The 24,421-nt window shown below is 41.3% G+C and overlaps 3 protein-coding genes and 1 long non-coding RNA gene across 5 annotated transcripts; 3 read left to right on the top strand and 1 right to left on the bottom strand.

Moving 5' to 3' along the window:
• The first annotated feature begins 139 nt into the window (after nt 1–139).
• On the top strand, nt 140–9,090 carry LOC308299536 (kelch-like protein 20). 2 transcript variants are annotated; one of them, XM_080743335.1, is made up of 9 exons: nt 140–255; nt 2,658–2,940; nt 3,235–3,369; nt 3,873–4,064; nt 5,488–5,625; nt 6,210–6,378; nt 7,138–7,266; nt 7,766–7,900; nt 8,537–9,090. In XM_080743335.1, exons 2-9 carry the CDS (start codon nt 2,683–2,685, stop codon nt 8,797–8,799), a joined length of 1,419 nt encoding a protein of 472 aa, XP_080599461.1. In that variant the 5' UTR covers nt 140–255; nt 2,658–2,682; the 3' UTR covers nt 8,800–9,090. The 2 variants fall into 2 exon arrangements, with proteins under 2 accessions (XP_080599461.1, XP_080599460.1); XM_080743334.1 differs by having other exon boundaries at nt 222–354.
• Nucleotides 9,091–15,612: 6,522 nt separating this feature from the next.
• On the bottom strand, nt 15,613–17,223 carry LOC308299163 (DDB1- and CUL4-associated factor 15-like; the record flags this gene model as incomplete). Its single annotated transcript, XM_080742881.1, has 1 exon — nt 15,613–17,223. The coding sequence occupies one exon, from the start codon at nt 17,221–17,223 to the stop codon at nt 15,613–15,615; it is 1,611 nt and encodes a 536-aa protein (XP_080599007.1).
• A 1,734-nt stretch (nt 17,224–18,957) lies between these two features.
• LOC308299164 (kelch-like protein 20) lies at nt 18,958–21,060 on the top strand (the record flags this gene model as incomplete). The annotated part of the gene is made up of 3 exons (XM_080742882.1): nt 18,958–19,218; nt 20,147–20,281; nt 20,785–21,060. The coding sequence occupies 3 exons, from the start codon at nt 18,958–18,960 to the stop codon at nt 21,058–21,060; spliced, it is 672 nt and encodes a 223-aa protein (XP_080599008.1).
• A 1,361-nt stretch (nt 21,061–22,421) lies between these two features.
• On the top strand, nt 22,422–24,161 carry LOC308299539. Its single transcript, XR_013962784.1, has 3 exons — nt 22,422–22,538; nt 23,123–23,291; nt 24,056–24,161. It is a non-coding gene; the product is annotated as an uncharacterized lncRNA (long non-coding RNA).
• The last annotated feature ends 260 nt before the right edge of the window (nt 24,162–24,421 follow it).

A 24,421-nucleotide genomic window follows, 5' to 3' on the forward strand; every position in this document is an offset into this window, starting at 1 on the left:
TCTTGTGTTTTCCTTTGGTCAATTTCCAGGAGATTCATTGGGTAGTTCTTCAGTGATAGCACCGCCCACCCTGGGTCCACAACCAATGGGTTTAGTAGGAGCAGCTACCCCGGAAATATTCAAGAATAGCCAGCTCGGTGCTAAAAGCTTATTTTCTTTTAAAACGTCCATAATTAGAATATCAAAGCTGGCCGTGACTTAATGTGAGAAATAAAGGAGCTCGTTATCCTACAAGAATCTCTGTTGTAGTATAAGGTAAACAAAACAATACAGTTTGTAACACTTTAGAGGAAGAACAGAGGGAGGAGGATTGTTGTGAACTCTTTCTGTTGTTTGCACAAAGTCATAGAGACGGTACGTAATGTACTTCATTAACATTATTTCATGTTCTTTAACTGTAGAACAGCTCCACCTTGTCTGTGTAGTGTAGCGCTAGCTCTGTAAGCTCAATGAAGCTCATGAGTTATAATGATATAGCCGTCTTGGAGTTTCTTTCAAAATAGTCTTTGCACTGTGGCATTTGGGGTCCGTACATCTACTTAAACAGTCAGGTTTCAAATATAAAGTGCTTACACTATGGACAGTGATGTTAATAATATGTACGGACCCTCGGAAGTACCTGTATATATTCCATATTGTTCGAAAACGCATTTTAATCAGATCAGCAGCAATTTGCCTCTAGTTAGATTGTATCAATACACGTCCCAACCGGTAGATCACCCTAGTTGATGGCATACAACGAAAATGGCCACTGATCGGATAAATATGCATTTTGTTGATCAATGCGGGATATTCGGTTACTTGTGATGGGCCGTACATAACTGTAACAGCTGTTTCCATAGGGTAAGAACTTCTCTCATGGGACTTAAACGTTTATGTTGTAGATGTACGGACCCCAAATGCAAAAATGCAAAGACTCATTTGAAAAGACGACAAGTATGAATTACCAGTAAGACTCCCTAATCGGGAGATAAGCGACCGTTGGTCGCTTATCTCCACAAATAGGCAAAAAAAAGAATGTCTTTCCAAAATCGTTCTGATGGTGGCGCTAGATGGGACAGATCCGTTTTGATTACATGACTGTAGAGATACTGTGCGATTTGCGTGATTTTAGGGCAAAAATTGTAGGAGCAGTGTCCAAAAATTTAAAAAATCGGCCTGAAGGTGGCGCTAAATGGGACAGATCCATGTTGATGAGATGAGTGTAGACATACTGTGTAGCGATTTGCGTGATTTTAGGGCAAAAATTGTAGGAGCAGTGTCCAAAAATGTGTTTTAAAAAATCGGCCTGAAGGTGGCGCTATATGGGACAGATCCATGTTGATGAGATGAGTGTAGACATACTGTGTAGCGATTTGCGTGATTTTAGGGCAAAAATTGTAGGAGCAGTGTCCAAAAATGTTTTAAAAAATCGGCCTGAAGGTGGCGCTATATGGGACAGATCCAAGTTGATGACATGAGTGTAGACATACTGTGTACCGATTTGCGTGATTTTAGGGCAAAAATTGTAGGAGCAGTGTCCAAGAATGTGTTTTGCAAGAATCGGCCTCATGGTGGCGCTAGAAGAGGGCCATGTGAGAAGTGAGGGGTGATAATTGGTCGCTTATCTCCACAAATAGGCCAAAAGTTTGTTTTACCAAAATCGTCCTGATGGTGGCGCTAGATGGGACAGATGCGTTTTGATTACATGACTGTAGAGATACTGTGTAGCGATTTGCGTGATTTTAGGGCAAAATCTGTAGGAGCAGTGTCCAAAAATGTGTTTTAAAAAGAATCGGCCATGTGAGAAATGATGGGTGGGGTCTCCGCACCGCCGAGGCGGACGAATAGGTACCGGCCCCGGCTCTCCCGGTCGCTCCTAGCCCGAGTTAAGGCATTTTATGTGAGCCGCAGTGGAGGGGGTCCTCCACTGGGGGCGCCACCACTTTTGCATCCGTTCTGGAGCACCAGGAGTCGGTGGTCCCCGGGAATTCCCCGTGAGCAGCCCCGTTGGGGTGGTCATTTTTGCACATTTGGTCATTTTTTTTACATCTGGGGTCCCCCAGGGACCTGGGGGTCCCTGGAGCTCCGGGGGTCCTTGGAGGTTGTAGTTTGGCTGGCAAGGAGTTTGTGTTGAAATTTTGGCATGGATCGGGGCAACGGTGGCGGAGATATGAGTAGGGGGAAAGTGTGACGTGTGACGAGTGACGTGACGGAAGGAAGGAAGGAAGGACGGACGGACTGACGGCTGGTGGAGGTTTGGATAGTATGAGAGTGTAAAAGTAACTGCGACCTACGGTCGCAATCAAGACTCGGGATGTTTGTTAAAGATTGGTGTAGATTAGAAATTCAAGGATCATATTGAGGTGGGTCATCATGGATGACTCTCCCTTAACCAGCCAGGTCAACAACACCCATAACTGCAAAATGATAATGTGTTGTTTGATTCATTAAACTATGTTGTAGGCTAATACAAAGCGACACAATGACTTGTTTTAATATGTTAACAAGCTCATAGAAATACACAAAGCCACATTGCTGTATCCGCAACATTAATCGTACATGCAAAAAAAAATTGGGTTATGAATCTTATTGTAAGTGTTATCTGTTTTTAGAGTTTGAAAAGGTAATGTGCAAACAAAAGCTACTATCTGATCATGTATTCCTTCTCCTCCTAGGCTGCTCTAGCAAAGGGAGACAGACATGGCTGGAATGATTCCAGTGGATGCCACGTTCCCCTCCTGCCCTATGGATGTTCAGGAGGATGACACCAGTGTAGCGCTGTCCTCACTGGACAGTGACAGCTTTGTGTTAGTGGAGAACACACATCCCAACAAGATCTTAGAGGGCCTCAACAACCTACGGCTCAAAAATGAGTTTTGTGATGTGATTCTGTGCTGTGGGGGACAGGAGTTCTCCTGTCATCGTAATGTACTAGCCTCCTTTAGCCCTTACTTTGAGGTAAACACTCATCCTCGACTTTACAATATATAATATAATGTTATATTGAAGTTGCGGGAACGAGGCAACAGCAGAGTTCTGTCTGCAGCTAGGCTGGTGTGCCGATAAACACAGTAAAACACATCCTTTACCATGAAACCTGTTCCATAATGCTTATTATCATCACAGGTAGAAAGCTATTTCAACCAATCGGATAGCTTCGTCGAAACTACTTGTTGTATAATTGTTCACACAATGTAAATAAGACATGCATGAACAATGAACACTCAAAACCAACCTTTTCAACCTGCACAGGCAATGTTTACAACAGAGTGGATGGAGTCCCGGCAGATAAGAGTAGCCATCAATGGAGTAGAACCTCAGATGATTGACATGATGGTGAACTATGCCTACACTTCAAAGGTGCTCATCTCGACAGCAAACGTGCAGGTGATGTACTATCATCATCATAAACATTATCAAGTGTCTACTAGGGCTGTCACAATTATTACATAATCGTCTAATCGTGATTATTTGACATTATCGCAATTATTTTGTCATAATCGTCATAATCGTGAATGTTGAAAAATGTCTGAAATAGTGGAAATAGCAGATCTACAAGCTCACAACGTGTCACATCGCGGCGCGTTGTGAGCTTGTAGATCGGCTATTTCCACTATCAAAGTTATTTTTTTAAGTAAGTTGTCAAATATGTCAGTAATTTCTTTGTATATTTAGGTTATGTGTCATATCTACCATGTACAACTTCAAAGCCTAAAAGCCAAACAGAAATGTAATTATCAACGACAAAAACACAATTAAATCGTTAATCGCCAATTATTTGAGTGACAATTAAACGTCATGTAAAATGTCATATCGTGACAGCCCTAGTGTCTACTTTCTGACCTGCACTGGTGTTTTAAAAACATCTGTTATGTTTATGTGTTCTCCAGGCCCTGCTAGCAACGGCAAACCTGCTGAATGTCATGGCTGTTCAGGAGGCCTGCTGTCATTACCTGGAGCGTTGCATGCATGAAAAGAACTGTGTTGGAATTCACTGCTTTGCTGAGGCCCTCTCCTGTAAGAAGTTAGAGAAACAGAGCATGGATTACATTCTGGAACACTTCAGTGTTGTGTACCAGCAGGTCAGACATTTAAGGATTCATTTCCCATGTTGTTTGTTTGTCTGTTGTTGGCTTTTCTCCCTTTTGAGGAGACTGGCAGTATGAGACAGGCCTAAACTAACTCATTTACTTATGCCTAGTGCCTACTACCCCTTCTGGGGCATAGGCCATCAACAAGCAGCATCTCTGACTCAACCTGTCACAGCACAACTGAGCCAAACATCTCTCTGGTCTAGTGTCTAGAACCATCAAATCAGTTAGGCCGGATTTACACTGCAGTCAAATCCAGCCCAAATCTGATTTGTTTCCCAGATCTGATCTTTTGGCCCGAATTTTCATACTGCATTTGCAAGTGACCAGATCGGATCTGTGCGTTCTGACTGATTTTAACAGTGTCAGCCCAAAGCTGCCCTGCGTCTACATATCTGCTTTGGTTACCATGGTAACAACGTTGGCGTCATGACCCATGACGTTACATAACAACGTTGGCGCTAGTTGATCACGTTCAGGAAATGCGACACATGTTACAATATTGTTTTTCTCTCTTCTTTTCTTTACTTTTCTTTACTTTTAGCTCATGTGTTTTCTCTCTCCTCTCTTGTTTTTCTCATGTGCTCAGCGCGCTGTAATCAAAATAGTAAATACTCGCGCTCTGTTATAACTGTCACATCAGTGGCGCCTCCCGCTCGGGTCGCACAGCAAGTGACGTTTGTACAGTTTGATGTGACTTGCATGTGACTTGCGTATAACTCAATGATGTGGTTACTGCTTTCGCAGTAAGAGACAGATGTCCTCAGTCAGATCCGATATGGATCGGATTTGAAACCACCTCTGGATGTGGTTTTTCAAAATCGGATTTTAAGTGACCTGCATGTGACCTGTCTGGATTTAGACTATTTAAAAAAAATCGGATTCCACTTTTGATGTGACTCAGATCTGATTCAGGCTAGATTTCGCTGGCAGTGTAAAGCCGGCCTTATTGGCCAGTGATAAGATGAATACCAGTAAGACCCTAATCAGGAGATAAGTGACCGTCAGGTCGCATAGACGTATACACAAACTTTAGAAGGCAATCATAGCCAATCAGGAGGGAATATGGGAAATGGGACAGATCAATGTTGATGACATGACTTTAGAGGTACTGTGTACCGCTTTTAGTCCAAAATCTGTAGGAGCAGTGTCTGGAATTTGGCATGGATAGGGGCAACGGTGGCAGAGATAAGAGTAGGGCAAAAGTGTGACGTGACGTGACGGACAGACAGACAGCCGGTGGAGCTTTTCATAGTAACTTACAAGATACTGTCACTTCATTTTTATTTTATTTCTTTTTTTACCAAAAGGACATGTCACCAGTGGGCACTTGAGTAGAGAAAAGGTTATTCCAGGAGTATAGGAACATGGTTGTAATGTATTAACTAGTCTACTGTATTTCTTCGGCCCCTAGGACGAGTTTCTCTCTCTCCCTTTGAACAAGCTGACGGAGTTTCTTTCCAGTGATGATCTTAATGTTCCCAAGGAGGAGATGGTGTTTGAGGCTGCCCTGGTGTGGTTCAAGTGTTCTACTGGGCACAGCTTTGAAAAGGTCTGTCACTTCTCAGCATATCTTATGGTTTTCTAGAGAGAGACCATAGAGAAGTCAAAGCAATGTGTCTGGAGTCTGTCGTGTGTTTGAAGCACTGCTAAGGAGAATTGGAGATGCATCGTTTTTTAACTGTCTAAAACATGAAATTTGTCATCTGTCTCCTACATTTATTAACCCATTCAGGCCGGGAACACATTTTAGTGTATGGGAGGGGCTTACAGTACATGTACAGTATGTAGCAACATATTTGTTTTTGTAGGCTAATTTCTGATTTAGGCCTAACTATAGAACGTCCCCTAGTTAGTTAGGATTACACTGTTGTTGCACACCACACTTATGGGTGTAGCTCAGGAGCATCTTGCTTCATGTAGTTTGAATTAGATTATGAAAATATAAATAATGGTCATGATTTTACTTCCTAAACATATAGGATATAAAACGTACAGTATTCAATGGTGGCATACTTTATCTACTTTACCTCACCTTGTCTTCAGGCAGATGTAGAGTTTTGAAAGCAAACTTTATTGTTGTTCAGCCCATATAGTTGGACTAGTGAATAACTAGTGTTCTATTTGTTTTTGAAGGTACTAGAACATGTCCGTCTGCCTTTCATCAGCCCCTCCTTCCTCCATGATGTGATTGAGTCTCTGGATGTGGTGAAACAATCCCAGGGCTGTCAGAGGCTCCTCTCTGAGGCCAAGAACCAGGATCTGCTGCCCTACAGTCATAGAGCTCAACCACGCAGGGGCCCAGGTACCCTGCCTCAGTGCCTCACACAGTGCATGCATGTTGCACCTACAGTCATAGAGCTCAACCACGCAGTGGCCCAGGTACCCTGCCTCAGTGCCTCACACAATGCATGCATGTTGCACCTGATGCCTGAAAACAATACATGAACGGTTTTCTAGCTGGCATTTCCAGTGCTTTAACATCCTCAAATATGTAAACCTACCTGGCAATACAATGTGTATTTATGTTTTCTTTGGTGTGGCATTTGGAGTTTAGTTACAATAGCTATTAATGCTACATAATGATTCATTGTCATGTTTTGATTTAGATTTGTGCCTTATATATGTTGTTTTAATTAACTATATATGACCTATACATAATTTTTCGTTGTTTCATGCAGCGACTGCTAATTTCATCATAACATTTCAAATTCTCACACCTGGTGCATTTCTTTTTTTTTCTTCTTTTTCTTTCTTCCAACATCTGACTTTGTCTGGTCCTCCAAAAATGTCCGGGCTCTGAAGCCTGTCCTACATCTTGGTCCAAGTTAGCAATTTTATCACTATGACATCACAACAGTGACATCATATACCCTCTCACTCTAGCACTGACACTCACCACAGAAAGCCAAGTTTAGCAGGACGATTAAGGACATTTACTCCCAAATAGCACAGCTCACTTCACACTAGGTGTGATTCTGTTCCAGTATTAAAATGTGCTGTTTGTGTTCTAACCTTCTGTGTATTAAAAGGTTCTGTTTTCATGTTCTAATTGCATGTGAAGTGATACTGATAATGGGAGGAGATTATGACAGCAGTACAAGGGTTGAGAGCTTTTACCCCCGGACCAATCAGTGGAAGACTTTGGCCAGTCTGCCCTTTGCTGTACGGAACCCCAGTGTGGTTGTGTTAGGTGAGTTGTGCACTGCCATCACAGGAAACTGGAGTAGAAACAATACAATAACATTATGTAAACTTTAACCGTTCAAACAAGGCTAGGCTTTGAATGGATATATTTTGCAAAATGTAAACCTTTAACTTTAAGGACAGAGGTGGATTGGAAAGGGTTATGGTGCTCTCTCCCCCTTTGCTAGACATGGCAGGAGATTGTTTCAGCCAACTGAAAAACAAAGTCAATGTCCAGATTGTGAAGCTTTATTATTCCAGCACCTGAAGTCATTTAATCAGTCCTTCTCCAATAGACCATATTCACATGGCGGCCATTGTGTCATTAAGTTAATGAAATTCTCCAAGGCATGGAGGCATTTTTCATGCCCATCTGGTATCGGAGAAGACCTTTCAAGTTGTTCATGCATATTGTCATGTACTTTGAGCTCTCTCAACATCTTTATTTCTTTATCAATAATGACATATTAACTTATTGTTTTAATTCTGCTCTTCTCCCACCATAGACTCTGCTTTGTATTTAGCCAGAGGAGAATCCTATGATGGTTCAACCAGTATGTGGCGCTATGATCCTTCCCATGATGACTCCTGGTTGAAGATGGCTCCTATGAATTATGCAGAAATTGAAGAGAGTGATTACAGTAAGTCTATCAGTACGTCTGTCTTCCGTTCATAATGACTCACAATACCATATAGAAAATAAAATAAAGCATTATAACATGATTATAATGTCTTGCAACTATGAGAATGAATATAGGAAGAGTCATTGTAACATGGTTTATAATTGCATTTTGAGTACTTGGGAGGGCTTACAACTGTAATACATTGTTATATGCATATCACAATGCATTTATTACCTGGCCTGTCATTATAGAATACTTTATAATGTGTTATCATTATTGTTATAAAGCATTATGAATATTTATGAGTGCTATAATTATACAGTGTTATAAGTAGTGTATAATGCATTACAAGTCTGTTTATAATGCATTATAGACATGGTATGCATAGCAATTGTTACCAGATTGGTCAATTAATTCTGTTACTAACAACGGTTACACTAAATAACATACTAAAAATTTAGGAAAACCTGATTTGTTCTGGAAAGGCATCTTTTTCAAGAATCTTGAAGATCTTTGGCGAATTCCCTTTTGGAAGGGGGTTAATGACATGTAGATAATGAGATGCATGTATCAAATGTCATTCTTGTATTCCAGCCAAATAACAGGATTTTGACCCAGTCTTGTTTTCCTTTCACAATCCCACATGGTCCATAGGCCTGGCGGTGCTGGATGGCTATGTGTATGCAGTGAGTCACTACAGAGAAGTGGGTGCCGACAGGCCTCAGATGTATGTGGACCATTATGCCGCCGACATCAACACCTGGCAGCTCATAAAAGCTCCTGACTCCATGTGTGCCTGTAACCACTCTGATGCCCCTGTTGTGGTGGCACTAGACGGACTGCTCTATTTTATTGGTATGGAAGATGTTTATATACTCCTGCAGTCACCAACGTGTTTCAGCCCAAGGACCCCCTAGCTGCCTGAGAGAGAGATGAAGCAGGATCCCCTACTACTGTACATGTTGTATATAATTGTGTTGCAGATTAAGCTTTTTCATAGAGTTCATACACTGTAGCAGTGTAACTGCATAAACTTGTTTGACAGCACTATCATCTGTACTATATTGGATTCATGTGTATATTTTCAGACATTTAACACCTGGTGTGCCTAACACGTTCCCAGACGTTTTAACGATTCCCCCGCGAAGTACAGCGTCCCCGTGACAGAGTATACGAGCGGAGTGGAGCGCGAGCGGCGCGGGGAGCGGAGTGGGCCGTTTTTGACGTGAGCGTGAGCGAGCGACTTTTCAAACGGGTCTGAGCGGCTTTGGAGCGAGGATTTTCCTCCGCTCCTTGGAGCGCAGACCCTTGTGTTTTTTACACAAGGGTTTAGATTGTAATTAAAGAATATAAAAGATGAGTGTTTATTATTTCATTTACTTGTTTCTATTGTTTTAGAGATTCTTATTTCAGTGGTTGGGGGCATGCTTACAAGTGGCTAAATATGTCATTTTACACAGAATAAGCCCATTCCCAAGATACAACGCAACCTTTCATGGTTGGATGTGACTTATGGGGGCTATAAGTGTTACTGTAAATAGCAACAAAGAAACTGCTGGCTTATTGTGTCTAAAAAGACATATTTAGCCACTTGTACACATGCACATTTTAGCACGTGACGGTAAACGCGATAAAACAATAGAATAAATGAAAACATTTTAACACCCACTTTTTCTTTTCTCTAATTAAAATCTAAAATATGAACCCTTGTTGTAAAAAAACAAAGTTGTCCTTTAAGTGCAAATGTCCAGATTAACGTTTTGCCATGTGTCCTCCTGGGTCCTAGGTGTTACTGTTCTTCAGGAGAATGGTTTTGAAAGCCTGCCCCAGCTCTACAGTTACAACCCTAACACAACTGTATGGACAGAAGTAGCTCCTGTGCTTGTTATACGTGGTGGTTTAGCTGCCTGCGTTCTCAAAGGAAAAATCTACATCGTGGGTATCGTACCTGTTTTAATGGCTCTTCTTAGTTCCATAATAGACCTTTGAACTTGACTAGTTTAGGCCAGAGCCTTCTACCTACGGAGAGTTGCGTCACTCCCGTTCACTTCATGGGGCCAGGTCTTCTACGCACACATCTATTGGCGTATAGTGACAAACGGCGAACCGGAAGTTTACAAAATGCATTGAAGTCTATGAGGTGTAAAGTGACAATGAACCACGTGACCAGCGCTGTTTCTGACCCCGCAGTGGCAGGACTCTCTGATTAGACGACTCTGGTTTAGGCTAGTTGTTCCCAAACTGGGGGTGGGGGGGGGTGGGGGGGGGGGGGGATGCCCTTGGTCACGGCTTGAAAAGTTTGGGAACCTTTATGTTTTAGGCACATGATATGGAGTCCACAAACCAGTGTTGCATTGCTGATTCAAATGTTTGGGGGTACGCGATTTTCATGAAGTCACGCATACGTCGCTTAAAGGGATATTTCACTTTCAAAAAAACTTTTGGTCTTTTTATCGTCTAATCAGGCTTTTTTGAACACCCTGAACAGATTTTACTTTGCTTGATTCAATATTTAGATATTTGATGTAAATGTCATCAGGCCATTCAGGCCCAGGGCCTCTCCCCATACACAACCATTGTAACTTCAAACTCCATTTTAACCCCCCCAAAAAAACACCCATTATCTTTTCTGGTTACTCATAATACCCTCCTAATACGTGAGCAAAAAAAAGGAAAAAAACACCCATTATCTTTTCTGGTGACTCATAATACCCTCCTAATACGTGAGCAGGCCATTCATTTATTTTTAATAATAATAATTAATTTATGTATTTAATTATTTCCATTTCCCCAAAGAATTATAAAAAAATAAATGAAAGAAGTTATGGAAAAAACACGGCCTGCTCACGTATCAGGGATGTATTATGAGTCACTAGAAAAAATAATGGGTGTTTTTAATGAATCTGTCATAGTTAAAATTAAGTTTGAAGTTACAATGGGTGTGTATGGGGAGGCGTCCTGCAGGAGGAGGGCCTGGTAACATTTACATCAAATATCTAAATCAAATTAAAAACTGTTCAGGGTGTTCATAAAAGCCTGATTAGACAATAAAATGACCAAAAGTTATTTTGAAAGTGAAGTATCCCTTTAACACCTACTATACAAGTCGTGTGACAAAAAAAGATGGTCCGGCGTGACCGGACCAATACATCACTGCCACTAACAGTCACTATCCTGTTAATTCCTGTTTATTTGGCAGGTGGTGTGAATGACGATATAGAGCCAACGGATCAGGTGGACTGCTATGATCCAGAGACCAACCAGTGGACCATGTGTTCCCCCATGAAAGTGCCACGCACCATTCCTGGCGTAGCTGTGGTGGACGGAATGATCTACGTACTGGGAGGATGGGATGACTGCAGGTAAGAGGCTGCTGCTTCATGAAATCCTGGGAAAAGGTGGCTGCTTGTTCACGTCAAACTTTTGACTTTTTACTATTTGTCTCTCTTCATGTAGGCCTCCTCACCGCACCATCGAACGTTACCGTGAAGACACAGACTCATGGGAAATTGTGGGGGAGATGCCCTCTTCTCGCATTTGTTTCAGCTGTGTGTCTCTCTGGCTAAGGAAGGAGGCAGACATCATTTGTGAACTGAGAGAAAGATGGTTCAGAACCACTGAAGGATGATGGTGGCACAGGGAGCGGTGTCAGTCAGTCTATTATTCACGTTGAATAATCCCAGTTTTAATGAGAGGGCACATGTTGTGACGGTTTTTGTTTTTCTCCTTCTGTAAAGGTGTCTATATCTCACAAACTGAAAGGTTGGTTACCGAATTCAGCAAATGGTTTCAAAGTCTCTGCTGCCCATATTGACATTCTTCACTTCACAAAAATCTGTTTTTATCAACCCCTTTAATTTCTTTGTTGAGTTGACATAACTGAAGAACAAAATATTTAATTGTCCTATTGGCACTTTCAAAACAAGCCTATTTGGGGCCTATTTGTTTCAGACATGTTATTGTTACCCAGGCCTATAGCTTTACAGTTCTTTAATTTGACTCTTAACTTTATCTTAGAACAAGTCTCTCGTCGTTGCCAAAAAGGTAATTGTTCCTGTCATATGCCAATGTTTTGCAAGGATTTAACATGCAGCCTTTTTCCTCCGACATTGAAGCGTAGCGTGTTCGATGTCGGACTGGATCTTAAATACAAAATACACACACACACAGCCTCACCTTTTAAGTTTAGCACACAATTTCATCTGAGCAAACCTGCTGTTTTGCATTGTGATACACTTCTGATAGTTTTGAGATATGAAGATTCAGATATTTGTTTTGAGGCTTTTTGTTTTATTTTTGTACTGCATTACAATACTGCAGAGTCAACCAAGAGCTGGAGTGAGTCATTTCTACATAATAGAAAGGTTAAGAAAAACTGCTTTGTAAAATGATTACTGTTTGAAGATAGATATTATGTTACGAGGAAGCAATAAACAATCATCTAAACTGAATTCAAAAATATTTGTTACATTCAATAAGACAGGCATGTATAAAAAGATTTGTTTTTATTTCCAAGTGTGAATATTGCCATGCCATGTTATCATTTTGTAAATCAGCAGCATTGATCTTTGGGAGGAACTGGGAGTTTAAATGGGATGTAAGTTCCTGGTCGTTGAATAGAAATGCCTGTCATTTGCAAAATAAAATTCTTTTTTGATTAATTACTCCATTATGTCTTTACAGTGAGCTCTAACCTAAACATTGATACTACGAACCTTGAAATCGTCAGAAACAATAAAGGGTTATTCAATATCATTTGATTTGCAAGCGGTGCACAGAAATATATTACATTTCAAATATATGATCAACAAAAAATGTTTGCACTAGACTTCCTGCCATGCAAACAAAAGAAGACACACTAACACAAAGGGAATATATGCACAGAGGGTTTGGTAGATGCAAAAATGTAGTTATTTAATGATTTAACAGTGGTACCATAAATAGTGTAAAGTTACAAACGGACTTATGTTTAGGTTAAGTCATCCACAGTCTGCCACGCAGAATAAATACACACCTATTTATGGGCACAACATAGTCAGGATGGATCATATTGATACAGGGCTCAGAAAATACACAGATCAGAGAGACCTATGAAACAAATGTGATATAATATTGTTGCTGTGGGGTGGAAAGAAAACATTTTATGTGCCAAAACAACTTTAAAAAGATTTTGGAACAGTGGCAATAGCTTCGTCTTGTGTCTTGTAGATTTGCCATTTTCACTACATTACTGTTCAGTCTTTACTCATATGATGAAGTAAGGCATTAATTTACAACCCCCCCCACCCACCCCACCCCAGCAAGCCAGACAGCAACAATATAATCTAGTTAAATAACATTACTAATCACTAGAAATAGCATAATCCATTTTACACATTTACGATTGACAGTGTATTTGTCTTGTCTCTGTGAACAAAAACAGTGAACAACAAATCATTAAAAATGGCACTGGAGAGCCATCTGCTGGTTCAATCATGCAATAGCAAGTACACATTCTCCCACATGATATTAGGCTGTGAAGATTTTAGGGGAATGGATATTAATAAATCCCTTACCAAGAAATGTCTTCAGCAATGTGTTTGTAAAGGTGTCTAGTAATACATGTACAAAGTTTGAAATTCAATATCCCTAGGCCTAGGGGAACTTTTGACAGCTGCTGGAAGTTGGGATCCCATTCACTTAATATACAGTGTACGATAGGCTAGCATGGGACCTTTTTGAAATTAATTGCCATGTTTTCATTTGCTTGTTAGTCAATGTGTCATTGTTTAATTATGTCACCACGTCAAAATAAAATATTTCCAACTGATTTTGATTGTCCATAAGCTATACCTATACAAGATTTTAGGTTTTTCTCCATCCTCTTTTGCGGATATTTATTTTTGAGGATGTAATGGTCATTAAACTAACCCAGAGCAATAACCCTAGTATCTCCCATATAGACATAATTTAATTGACTTAACTTTTCTGGGAATATTTAATGAATAAAGAAAAAACCTCTCACACACTTCTGCTAGTGATCACCCTCCCTGTGCCAATGTTGGCACCTGTGCCTAAGGTTGCCTACCCCCAAGAAATCTGCTTACATGAGAGAGGTCTAACTAAGGCTTTTTCATTATTCTGAATCCATTTGGAAGGGAATATCTTCAGAAATAGTCATATCCTGGAATAAATTCCTTACCAAAAAATGTCTTCGCCAATGTGTTTGTAAAGATGTCTAGTAATACGTCCCACAAAGACTGAAATTCAGTTTCCCTTAGAGAATCCGTGACAGCTGCTGAAAGTTGGGGTCCCATTAAATTAACTATACAGGATAAACACACCAAATTCAATATGCTTTAAGTAACATGTGAGGGGTCAAACTAGGAGTTTTTCATGATTCTGAATCCATTGCAAGCTTTTGTTTTGCACGAAAAACATTCCTTGGCCAAAAAACTGCCCGACAAAACTATGTTTTTTTTTCAGTTTTGTGGGAGCCACCTTGACCCCAAGGAATGTTTTTTTGTGCAAAACTAATGCTTGCAATGGATTCAGAATAATGAAAAACCCCTAGTTTGACCCCTTCACATACTACTTAAAGCATATTTATTTTGGTGTGTTTTATCCGGTATAGTTAATTTAATGGGACCCCAACTTTCAGCAGCTGTCAAGGATTCTCCTAGGGAAACTGAATTTCAGTCTGTGTTACTAGACACCTTTACAAACACATTGGTGAAGTCATTTTTTGGTAAGGAATTTATTCCAGGACATTCTAAGATATTCCCTTCCTAATTGCAAGCATTTGTTTTGCAAGAAAAACACTCCTTGGGCTTAAAAAAATGGTTTAGTGATGACATGGACTAGTGTCTAAAATAAAAAAGAGTTGGACAGTGCTCATAATGGAGACATTTTTATTTTGCAAACGGCAGGCATTTCTTTTAAACAAAGAATTTACATCCCATTTTAAACTCCCAGTTCCTTCCAGATTAATGCTGCTGACTCAGTTGAGGAAAATGTTTTACATCAGTTTCAAGAAACGATAACATGGCAATTAGCCCTATTCACGGCCCGCCCACTCTGCAAATTTCTCAGCAACTTCCTGGCGCTGACGTCAGTTTAGAAGGGTAAAATAACACAGAAATCACTGGACTTAAGCCAACAAATCATTATTTCGAACGGTAAAGTAAATTATAATGCTTTGTGCCTTTTACTATCTTGTGTTCTTGATCATGCTAGCTGTATTTTAGCTGTACTTTACTATTCGAAAATTGCATTGAATTTGCGATTTCTGTGCTATGGGCTTTTAGCAGGGTTTTACCCTTCAAAACGTGACTTCAGCACCAGGAAGTTGCTGAGTGGGCGGGCCGTGAATAGGGCTAATACCCACACTTGGAAATAATAAATCTTTTCATATATACCTGCCTGAATGAATGGAACAAAAACGTTTTTTTTTTGTATTCAGTTTAGTTGCTTGTTTATTGCTTCCTTGTAACATATCTTATCTTCACACAGTAATCATTTTACAGAGCAGTGTTTCTTAACATGTCTAATATGTATTTAAAGAAAACAAAACTAAAACAAAAAGCCATCTAAATCTTCATATCTCAAAAGTGTCTATCAAAATCAGAAACAGCAGGTTTGCTCAGATTAAGTTGTGCGCTCAACATAAAAGATGAGGCTATGTGTGCGTTTTGTATTTTTATTCAAAAAGAAAAAAATCTATTTGTGACCAATACGACAGTCGGACAGTGTCATATTGTTGTCACCCAGGTGCATCGCTCATTGTCTGCCAACACTGTGTTGGACAGATCATCATCTACATTCAGGAGGACATTGACGCGGTGAGAGCTGCTCTCTGGAACAGAACGCTCCATCACTGTGTCCACACAGGACTTCCTGTGAGAACTGACAGGGAGACCAGGGTCACCAAAATCGTAGTGACGATTGTTGTCAGGGACCTGTTTTGTGAGGTCACTGACCCCAATGACACTGCACAGCCCTGTGCCGAGGTCCCAGCTGACCCTCATGTTGCGCTCCTCACTTTCCCAATACAGGCCAATGCCGATCAAAACTGTGTCGGTCTCTGGACACACTTCCATCATGACAAAGTCAAATTTGTAGTTCCGAGGATCATCATGGAGAAACACAGAGAGAGCACGACCAACATTCAGCGCCATCTCCTCCACACACAAGCTCTGGCCATCACATGGACCACCGGGGAGCAACATCTGTTCCCTCCCCTTCAAATCTGTAGCATGTAAAGTGCCTTTATATGTCTCTTCGTCTCTTTGTCTCGCTGCCCCTGGCAGTGGGAGGCGGTAATGGAGGCGTTTATAGTTGATGTAGCTGGGCTTACTGAGATCTGCCTCTTGAGACGAGGATGAGGGCAGGTTTGATGATGATGGGGAGGACGAGGCAGGGGACCCGGTGGATGGATGTCTGTCTTCAGCCGATCCCTGAGGTAGCATGGAAGGAGGAGAAGAGGGTTGACCTGATGGAGGAACTGCTCGTTTGGTGTAGAGCATCTGACAGGACTGGCTCTGCTCACCTGCTGGACACAGGTAGAAGGCACAGGCCACCAAATGTCTGATTTCTTTCAGCAGGATGACCTTGTCCTTTTTCAGCTGCAAGGCTGGCTGTAAGGAGAAGGGATTGTCCACTTCACACTCGCCATGGAGCGCAAAGCCGTGTTCCAGGCATCTGACACCACTACCTGAGTGTGTGGTCATGGCTGAGCAGAGAGAGCAGGGTTTGGCTGGAGGGTTGGGAGCAATGGTGACGAACCAGTTGCACGAGAAATCAGTCTCAAAGCTAATCATGAGCTGATCTGTGCTGGTGCTCCGTGTGTCATAGCCAAAGATGGCAATGTTGGAGTCGTCATTGGGCCACTCACACACATGAAGACTCTGGAGGTCATGTTCTTCAGCATCCTGATTTGCAAAGAGTTTCACCTGTTGGACCAGTTTGAGTTCACTGTGCAGGTTAAACTCCCACCAATACAGAGTGTAGTTGTAGCCCGACAAAGGTCGTTCTGATCTGGCCTGTTGACGCAATCGGTATAGTTCTGGATCATCCGTTTCTGATTCTGATTCCACGTAAGGCACGTCTTCTTTGGTGTAGGACAGAATGTATCGGCCACTTTTGATGAAGCCAAGAAAAACGTGTCCTGTTTGCAGCTCCCATTCATCACTGATGTCTACCAAATGGACGCGCACAAGAGGAGAGAGTTTACTGAAACTGCTTTGAGAAAACTGTCCTGAAATCTTCCCACGTGTGACAAGCTTGACCACGTTGTCTTGTTTAAGTTTTCTAACTTTTCTTTGCGTTTTCTGCTTCTTCTTAGATTTCGATCTGGGCGCCATGTTGCTAATAATGTCAGCTGGCACAACAACAGTTGATTTCCTTTCCTCTCACGTGACGAACGGCACCAACAAGCTTTCCACAGCACGTGGAAAGCCTGGTTTCTCTTTACGGCTCAGTGCTCTGATCCGGTGCAGAGCCCGCCTACTGTATCCGGTCATTTGCACGCTCATAACACACACACGCATACATGCCGTTTTCATATCCGCTCTAGACCGGATCTGATCCACAACCACAGTCTTGTGTTTTCCTTTGGTCAATTTCCAGGAGATTCATTGGGTAGTTCTTCAGTGATAGCACCGCCCACCCTGGGTCCACAACCAATGGGTTTAGTAGGAGCAGCTACCCCGGAAATATTCAAGAATAGCCAGCTCGGTGCTAAAAGCGTATTTTCTTTTAAAACGTCCATAATTAGAATATCAAAGCTGGCCGTGACTTAATGTGAGAAATAAAGGAGCTCGTTATCCTACAAGAATCTCTGTTGTAGTATAAGGTAAACAAAACAATACAGTTTGTAACACTTTAGAGGAAGAACAGAGGGAGGAGGATTGTTGTGAACTCTTTCTGTTGTTTGCACAAAGTCATAGAGACGGTACGTAATGTACTTCATTAACATTATTTCATGTTCTTTAACTGTAGAACAGCTCCACCTTGTCTGTGTAGTGTAGCGCTAGCTCTGTAAGCTCAATGAAGCTCATGAGTTATAATGATATAGCCGTCTTGGAGTTTCTTTCAAAAATAGTCTTTGCACTGTGGCATTAAACGGTCAGGTTTCAAATATAAAGTGCTTACACTATGGACAGTGATGTTAATAATATGTACGGACCCTCGGAAGTACCTGTATATATTCCATATTGTTCGAAAACGCATTTTAATAAGATCAGCAGCAATTTTCCTCTAGTTTGTATCAATACACGTCCCAACCGGTAGATCACCCTAGTTGATGGGGTAACCGGTCTTCTCGCCAAAAATCCAACTCGCCAAATTGTCCACACTCATTGGGCAGGCTTGTCAATGCTCCTGGATTTTCCAGGATGATTGGCAATTACATCTACTATGTTAAATATTTTCTGGGGGAGGACCCCCAGATGAGAAGTCATTATTAAGGATGTCTTACTTTACTTCAGTCATCAAATCTGTATTTTGTTGATCAATGCGGGATATTCGGTTACTTGTGATGGGCCGGGCGTACATAACTGTAACATCTGTTTCCATACTGGGTAAGAACTTCTCTCATGGGACTTAAGCGTTTAGATGTACGGACCCCAAATGCAAAAATGCAAAGACTTCATTTGAAAAGACGACAAGTATGAATTATAAGAATAAGACTCCTTGTATCAAGACTCGGGATGTTTGTTAAAGATTGGTGTAGATTAGAAATTCAAGGATCATATTGAGGTGGGTCATCATGGATGACTCTCCCTTAACCAGCGGTCAACAACACCCTGCAAAATGATAACGTGTTGATCGATTAATTAAACTATGTTGTAGGCTAATACAAAGCGACACAATGACTTTTTTTAATATGTTAACAAGCTCATAGAAATACACAAAGCCACATTGCTGTATCCGCAACATTAATCGTACATGCAAAAAAATTGGGTTATGAATCTTATTGTAAGTGTTATCTGTATTTAGAGTTTGAAAAGGTAATGTGCAAACAAAAGCTACTATCTGATAATGTATTCCTTCTCCTCCTACTGTCCTATAGGCTGCTCTAGCAAAGGGAGACAGACATGGCTGGAATGATTCCAGTGGATGATGCCACGTTCCCCTCCTGCCCTATGGATGTTCAGGAGGATGACACCAGTGTAGCGCTGTCCTCACTGGACAGTGACAGCTTTGTGTTTGTGGAGAACACACTTCCCAACAAGATCTTAGAGGGCCTCAACAACCTACGGCTCAAAAATGAGTTTTGTGATGTGATTCTGTGCTGTGGGGGACAGGAGTTCTCCTGTCATCGTAATGTACTAGCCTCCTTTAGCCCTTACTTTGAGGTAAACTCATCCTCGACTTTACAATATATAATACTAGCCCTTAAAGATATGAGCTCCAAAATGATGTGCAGTGTGTGGGTTATGGGATGTGCACTGTGCATACAGTATATGAGGGATGGAAAGTAACTTTAACTGGTGCTTGCATGATAATATGTAGGAGCATCAATGTAAGAAATACCCGTTTCGTTTAATGGCTACAGAGATACACCTCCCCCCCAGCCCGCCCGCCCGCCCACCCACCCGCCCGCCTGCATACACACCCGCCTGCCTACACACACACACACACACACACACACACACACACACACACACACAGAGCTGGTTAAACATGTTGCCTCATGCTAGATGCAGAATAGATGTGCCTCATGCTAGATGCAGAATAGATAGTAGATACACCATAAAAATGCTAATATACAGCATACGATTTGTGAAAGTGACAAACGGGCTTCACAGTTATGTCAGGTGTGTTCATATGCTAATGGTGATGCGATTTCAGATCAATTGCTCCAGCCACCGAGGAGAAACGCTGTTTCAGACAGACAGACACTCACTCACTCAGACAGACAGACAGACATTCGGAAAATGATATGTAAGATAATGTTATATTGAAGTTAATACAACCAATAAATTAAGCAATATTACATGAGAGGGTGTGCTTATCGTGATTATCGGCACACCAGCCTAGCTGCAGGAACGAGGCAACAGCAGAGTTCTGTCTGCAGCTAGGCTGGTGTGCCGATAAACACAGTAAAACACATCCTTTACCATGAAACCTGTTCCATAATGCTTATTATCATCACAGGTAGAAAGCTATTTCAACCAATCGGATAGCTTCGTCGAAACTACTTGTTGTATAATTGTTCACACAATGTAAATAAGACATGCATGAACAATAAACACTCAAAACCAACCTTTTCAACCTGCACAGGCAATGTTTACAACAGAGTGGATGGAGTCCCGGCAGATAAGAGTAGCCATCAATGGAGTAGAACCTCAGATGATTGACATGATGGTGAACTATGCCTACACTTCAAAGGTGCTCATCTCGACAGCAAACGTGCAGGTGATGTACTATCATCATCATAAACATTATCACGTGTCTACTAGGGCTGTCACAATTATTACATAATCGTCTAATCGTGATTATTTGACATTATCGCAATTATTTTGTCATAATCGTCATAATCGTGAATGTTGAAAAATGTCTGAAATAGTGGAAATAGCAGATCTACAAGCTCACAACGTGTCGCATCGCGGCGCGTTGTGAGCTTGCAGATCGGCTATTTCCACTATCAAAGTTATTTTTTTAAGTAAGTTGTCAAATATGTCAGTAATTTCTTTGTATATTTAGGTTATGTGTCATATCTACCATGTACAACTTCAAAGCCTAAAAGCCAAACAGAAATGTAATTATCAACGACAAAAACACAATTAAATCGTTAATCGCCAATTATTTGAGTGACAATTAAACGTCATGTAAAATGTCATATCGTGACAGCCCTAGTGTCTACTTTTTGACCTGCACTGGTGTTTTAAAAACATCTGTTATGTTTATGTGTTCTCTAGGCCCTGCTAGCAACGGCAAACCTGCTGAATGTCATGGCTGTTCAGGAGGCCTGCTGTCATTACCTGGAGCGTTGCATGCATGAAAAGAACTGTGTTGGAATTCACTGCTTTGCTGAGGCCCTCTCCTGTAAGAAGTTAGAGAAACAGAGCATGGATTACATTCTGGAACACTTCAGTGTTGTGTACCAGCAGGTCAGACATTTAAGGATTCATTTCCCATGTTGTTTGTTTGTCTGTTGTTGGCTTTTCTCCCTTTTGAGGAGACTGGCAGTATGAGACAGGCCTAAACTAACTCATTTACTTATGCCTAGTGCCTACTACCCCTTCTGGGGCATAGGCCATCAACAAGCAGCATCTCTGACTCAACCTGTCACAGCACAACTGAGCCAAACATCTCTCTGGTCTAGTGTCTAGAACCATCAAATCAGTTAGGCCGGATTTACACTGCAGTCAAATCCAGCCCAAATCTGATTTGTTTCCCAGATCTGATCTTTTGGCCCGAATTTTCATACTGCATTTGCAAGTGACCAGATCGGATCTGTGCGTTCTGACTGATTTTAACAGTGTCAGCCCAAAGCTGCCCTGCGTCTACATATCTGCTTTGGTTACCATGGTAACAACGTTGGCATCATGACCCATGACGTTACATAACAACGTTGGCGTTAGTTGATCACGTTCAGGAAATGCGACACATGTTACAATATTGTTTTTCTCTCTTCTTTTCTTTACTTTTCTTTACTTTTAGCTCATGTGTTTTCTCTCTCCTCTCTTGTTTTTCTCATGTGCTCAGCGCGCTGTAATCAAAATAGTAAATACTCGCGCTCTGTTATAACTGTCACATCAGTGGCGCCTCCCGCTCGGGTCGCACAGCAAGTGACGTTTGTACAGTTTGATGTGACTTGCATGTGACTTGCGTATAACTCAATGATGTGGTTACTGCTTTCGCAGTAAGAGACAGATGTCCTCAGTCAGATCCGATATGGATCGGATTTGAAACCACCTCTGGATGTGGTTTTTCAAAATCGGATTTTAAGTGACCTGCATGTGACCTGTCTGGATTTAGACTATTTAAAAAAAATCGGATTCCACTTTTGATGTGACTCAGATCTGATTCAGGCTAGATTTCGCTGGCAGTGTAAAGCCGGCCTTATTGGCCAGTGATAAGATGAATACCAGTAAGACCCTAATCAGGAGATAAGTGACCGTCAGGTCGCATAGACGTATACACAAACTTTAGAAGGCAATCATAGCCAATCAGGAGGGAATATGGGAAATGGGACAGATCAATGTTGATGACATGACTTTAGAGGTACTGTGTACCGCTTTTAGTCCAAAATCTGTAGGAGCAGTGTCTGGAATTTAGGGGCAACGGTGGCAGAGATAAGAGTAGGGCAAAAGTGTGACGTGACGTGACGTGACGTGACGGACAGACAGACAGCCGGTGGAGCTTTTCATAGTAACTTACAAGATACTGTCACTTCATTTTTATTTTATTTCTTTTTTTACCAAAAGGACATGTTACCAGTGGGCACTTGAGTAGAGAAAAGGCTAGTCCAGGAGTATAGGAACATGGTTGTAATGTATTAACTAGTCTACTGTATTTCTTCGGCCCCTAGGACGAGTTTCTCTCTCTACCTTTGAACAAGCTGACGGAGTTTCTTTCCAGTGATGATCTTAATGTTCCCAAGGAGGAGATGGTGTTTGAGGCTGCCCTGGTGTGGTTCAAGTGTTCTACTGGGCACAGCTTTGAAAAGGTCTGTCACTTCTCAGCATATCTTATGGTTTTCTAGAGAGAGACCATAGAGAAGTCAAAGCAATGTGTCTGGAGTCTGTCGTGTGTTTGAAGCACTGCTAAGGAGAATTGGAGATGCATCGTTTTTTAACTGTCTAAAACATGAAATTTGTCATCTGTCTCCTACATTTATTAACCCATTCAGGCCGGGAACACATTTTAGTGTATGGGAGGGGCTTACAGTACATGTACAGTATGTAGCAACATATTTGTTTTTGTAGGCTAATTTCTGATTTAGGCCTAACTATAGAACGTCCCCTAGTTAGTTAGGATTACACTGTTGTTGCACACCACACTTATGGGTGTAGCTCAGGAGCATCTTGCTTCATGTAGTTTGAATTAGATTATGAAAATATAAATAATGGTCATGATTTTACTTCCTAAACATATAGGATATAAAACATACAGTATTCAATGGTGGCATACTTTATCTACTTTACCTCACCTTGTCTTCAGGCAGATGTAGAGTTTTGAAAGCAAACTTTATTGTTGTTCGGCCCATATAGTTGGACTAGTGAATAACTAGTGTTCTATTTGTTTTTGAAGGTACTAGAACATGTCCGTCTGCCTTTCATCAGCCCCTCCTTCCTCCATGATGTGATTGAGTCTCTGGATGTGGTGAAACAATCCCAGGGCTGTCAGAGGCTCCTCTCTGAGGCCAAGAACCAGGATCTGCTGCCCTACAGTCATAGAGCTCAACCACGCAGGGGCCCAGGTACCCTGCCTCAGTGCCTCACACAATGCATGCATGTTGCATAGAGCTCAACCACGCAGTGGCCCAGGTACCCTGCCTCAGTGCCTCACACAGTGCATGCATGTTGCAACTGATGCCGGAAAACAATACATGAACGGTTTTCTAGCTGGCATTTCCAGTGCTTTAACATCCTCAAATATGTAAACCTACCTGGCAATACAATGTGTATTTATGTTTTCTTTGGTGTGGCATTTGGAGTTTAGTTACAATAGCTATTAATGCTACATAATGATTCATTGTCATGTTTTGATTTAGATTTGTGCCTTATATATGTTGTTTTAATTAACTATATATGACCTATACATCATTTTTCGTTGTTTCATGCAGCGACTGCTAATTTCATCATAACATTTCAAATTCTCACACCTGGTGCATTTCTTTTTTTTTTCTTCTTTTTCTTTCTTCCAACATCTGACTTTGTCTGGTCCTCCAAAAATGTCCGGGCTCTGAAGCCTGTCCTACATCTTGGTCCAAGTTAGCAATTTTATCACTATGACATCACAACAGTGACATCATATATTAGTATATTTTCACCCTCTCACTCTAGCACTGACACTCACCACAGAAAGCCAAGTTTAGCAGGACGATTAAGGACATTTACTCCCAAATAGCACAGCTCACTTCACACTAGGTGTGATTCTGTTCCAGTATTAAAATGTGCTGTTTGTGTTCTAACCTTCTGTGTATTAAAAGGTTCTGTTTTCATGTTCTAATTGCATGTGAAGTGATACTGATAATGGGAGGAGATTATGACAGCAGTACAAGGGTTGAGAGCTTTTACCCCCGGACCAATCAGTGGAAGACTTTGGCCAGTCTGCCCTTTGCTGTACGGAACCCCAGTGTGGTTGTGTTAGGTGAGTTGTGCACTGCCATCACAGGAAACTGGAGTAGAAACAATATACAATAACATTATGTAAACTTTAAACGTTCAAACAAGGCTAGGCTTTGAATGGATATATTTTGCAAAATGTAAACCTTTAACTTTAAGGACAGAGGTGGATTGGAAAGGGTTATGGTGCTCTCTCCCTCTTTGCTAGACATGGCAGGAGATTGTTTCAGCCAACTGAAAAACAAAGTCAATGTCCAGATTG

Source organism: Nannobrachium achirus (assembly GCF_963921795.1).
Source record: "Nannobrachium achirus genome assembly, chromosome: 15".
In the NCBI taxonomy this organism is placed as follows: Eukaryota; Metazoa; Chordata; class Actinopteri; order Myctophiformes; family Myctophidae; genus Nannobrachium; species Nannobrachium achirus.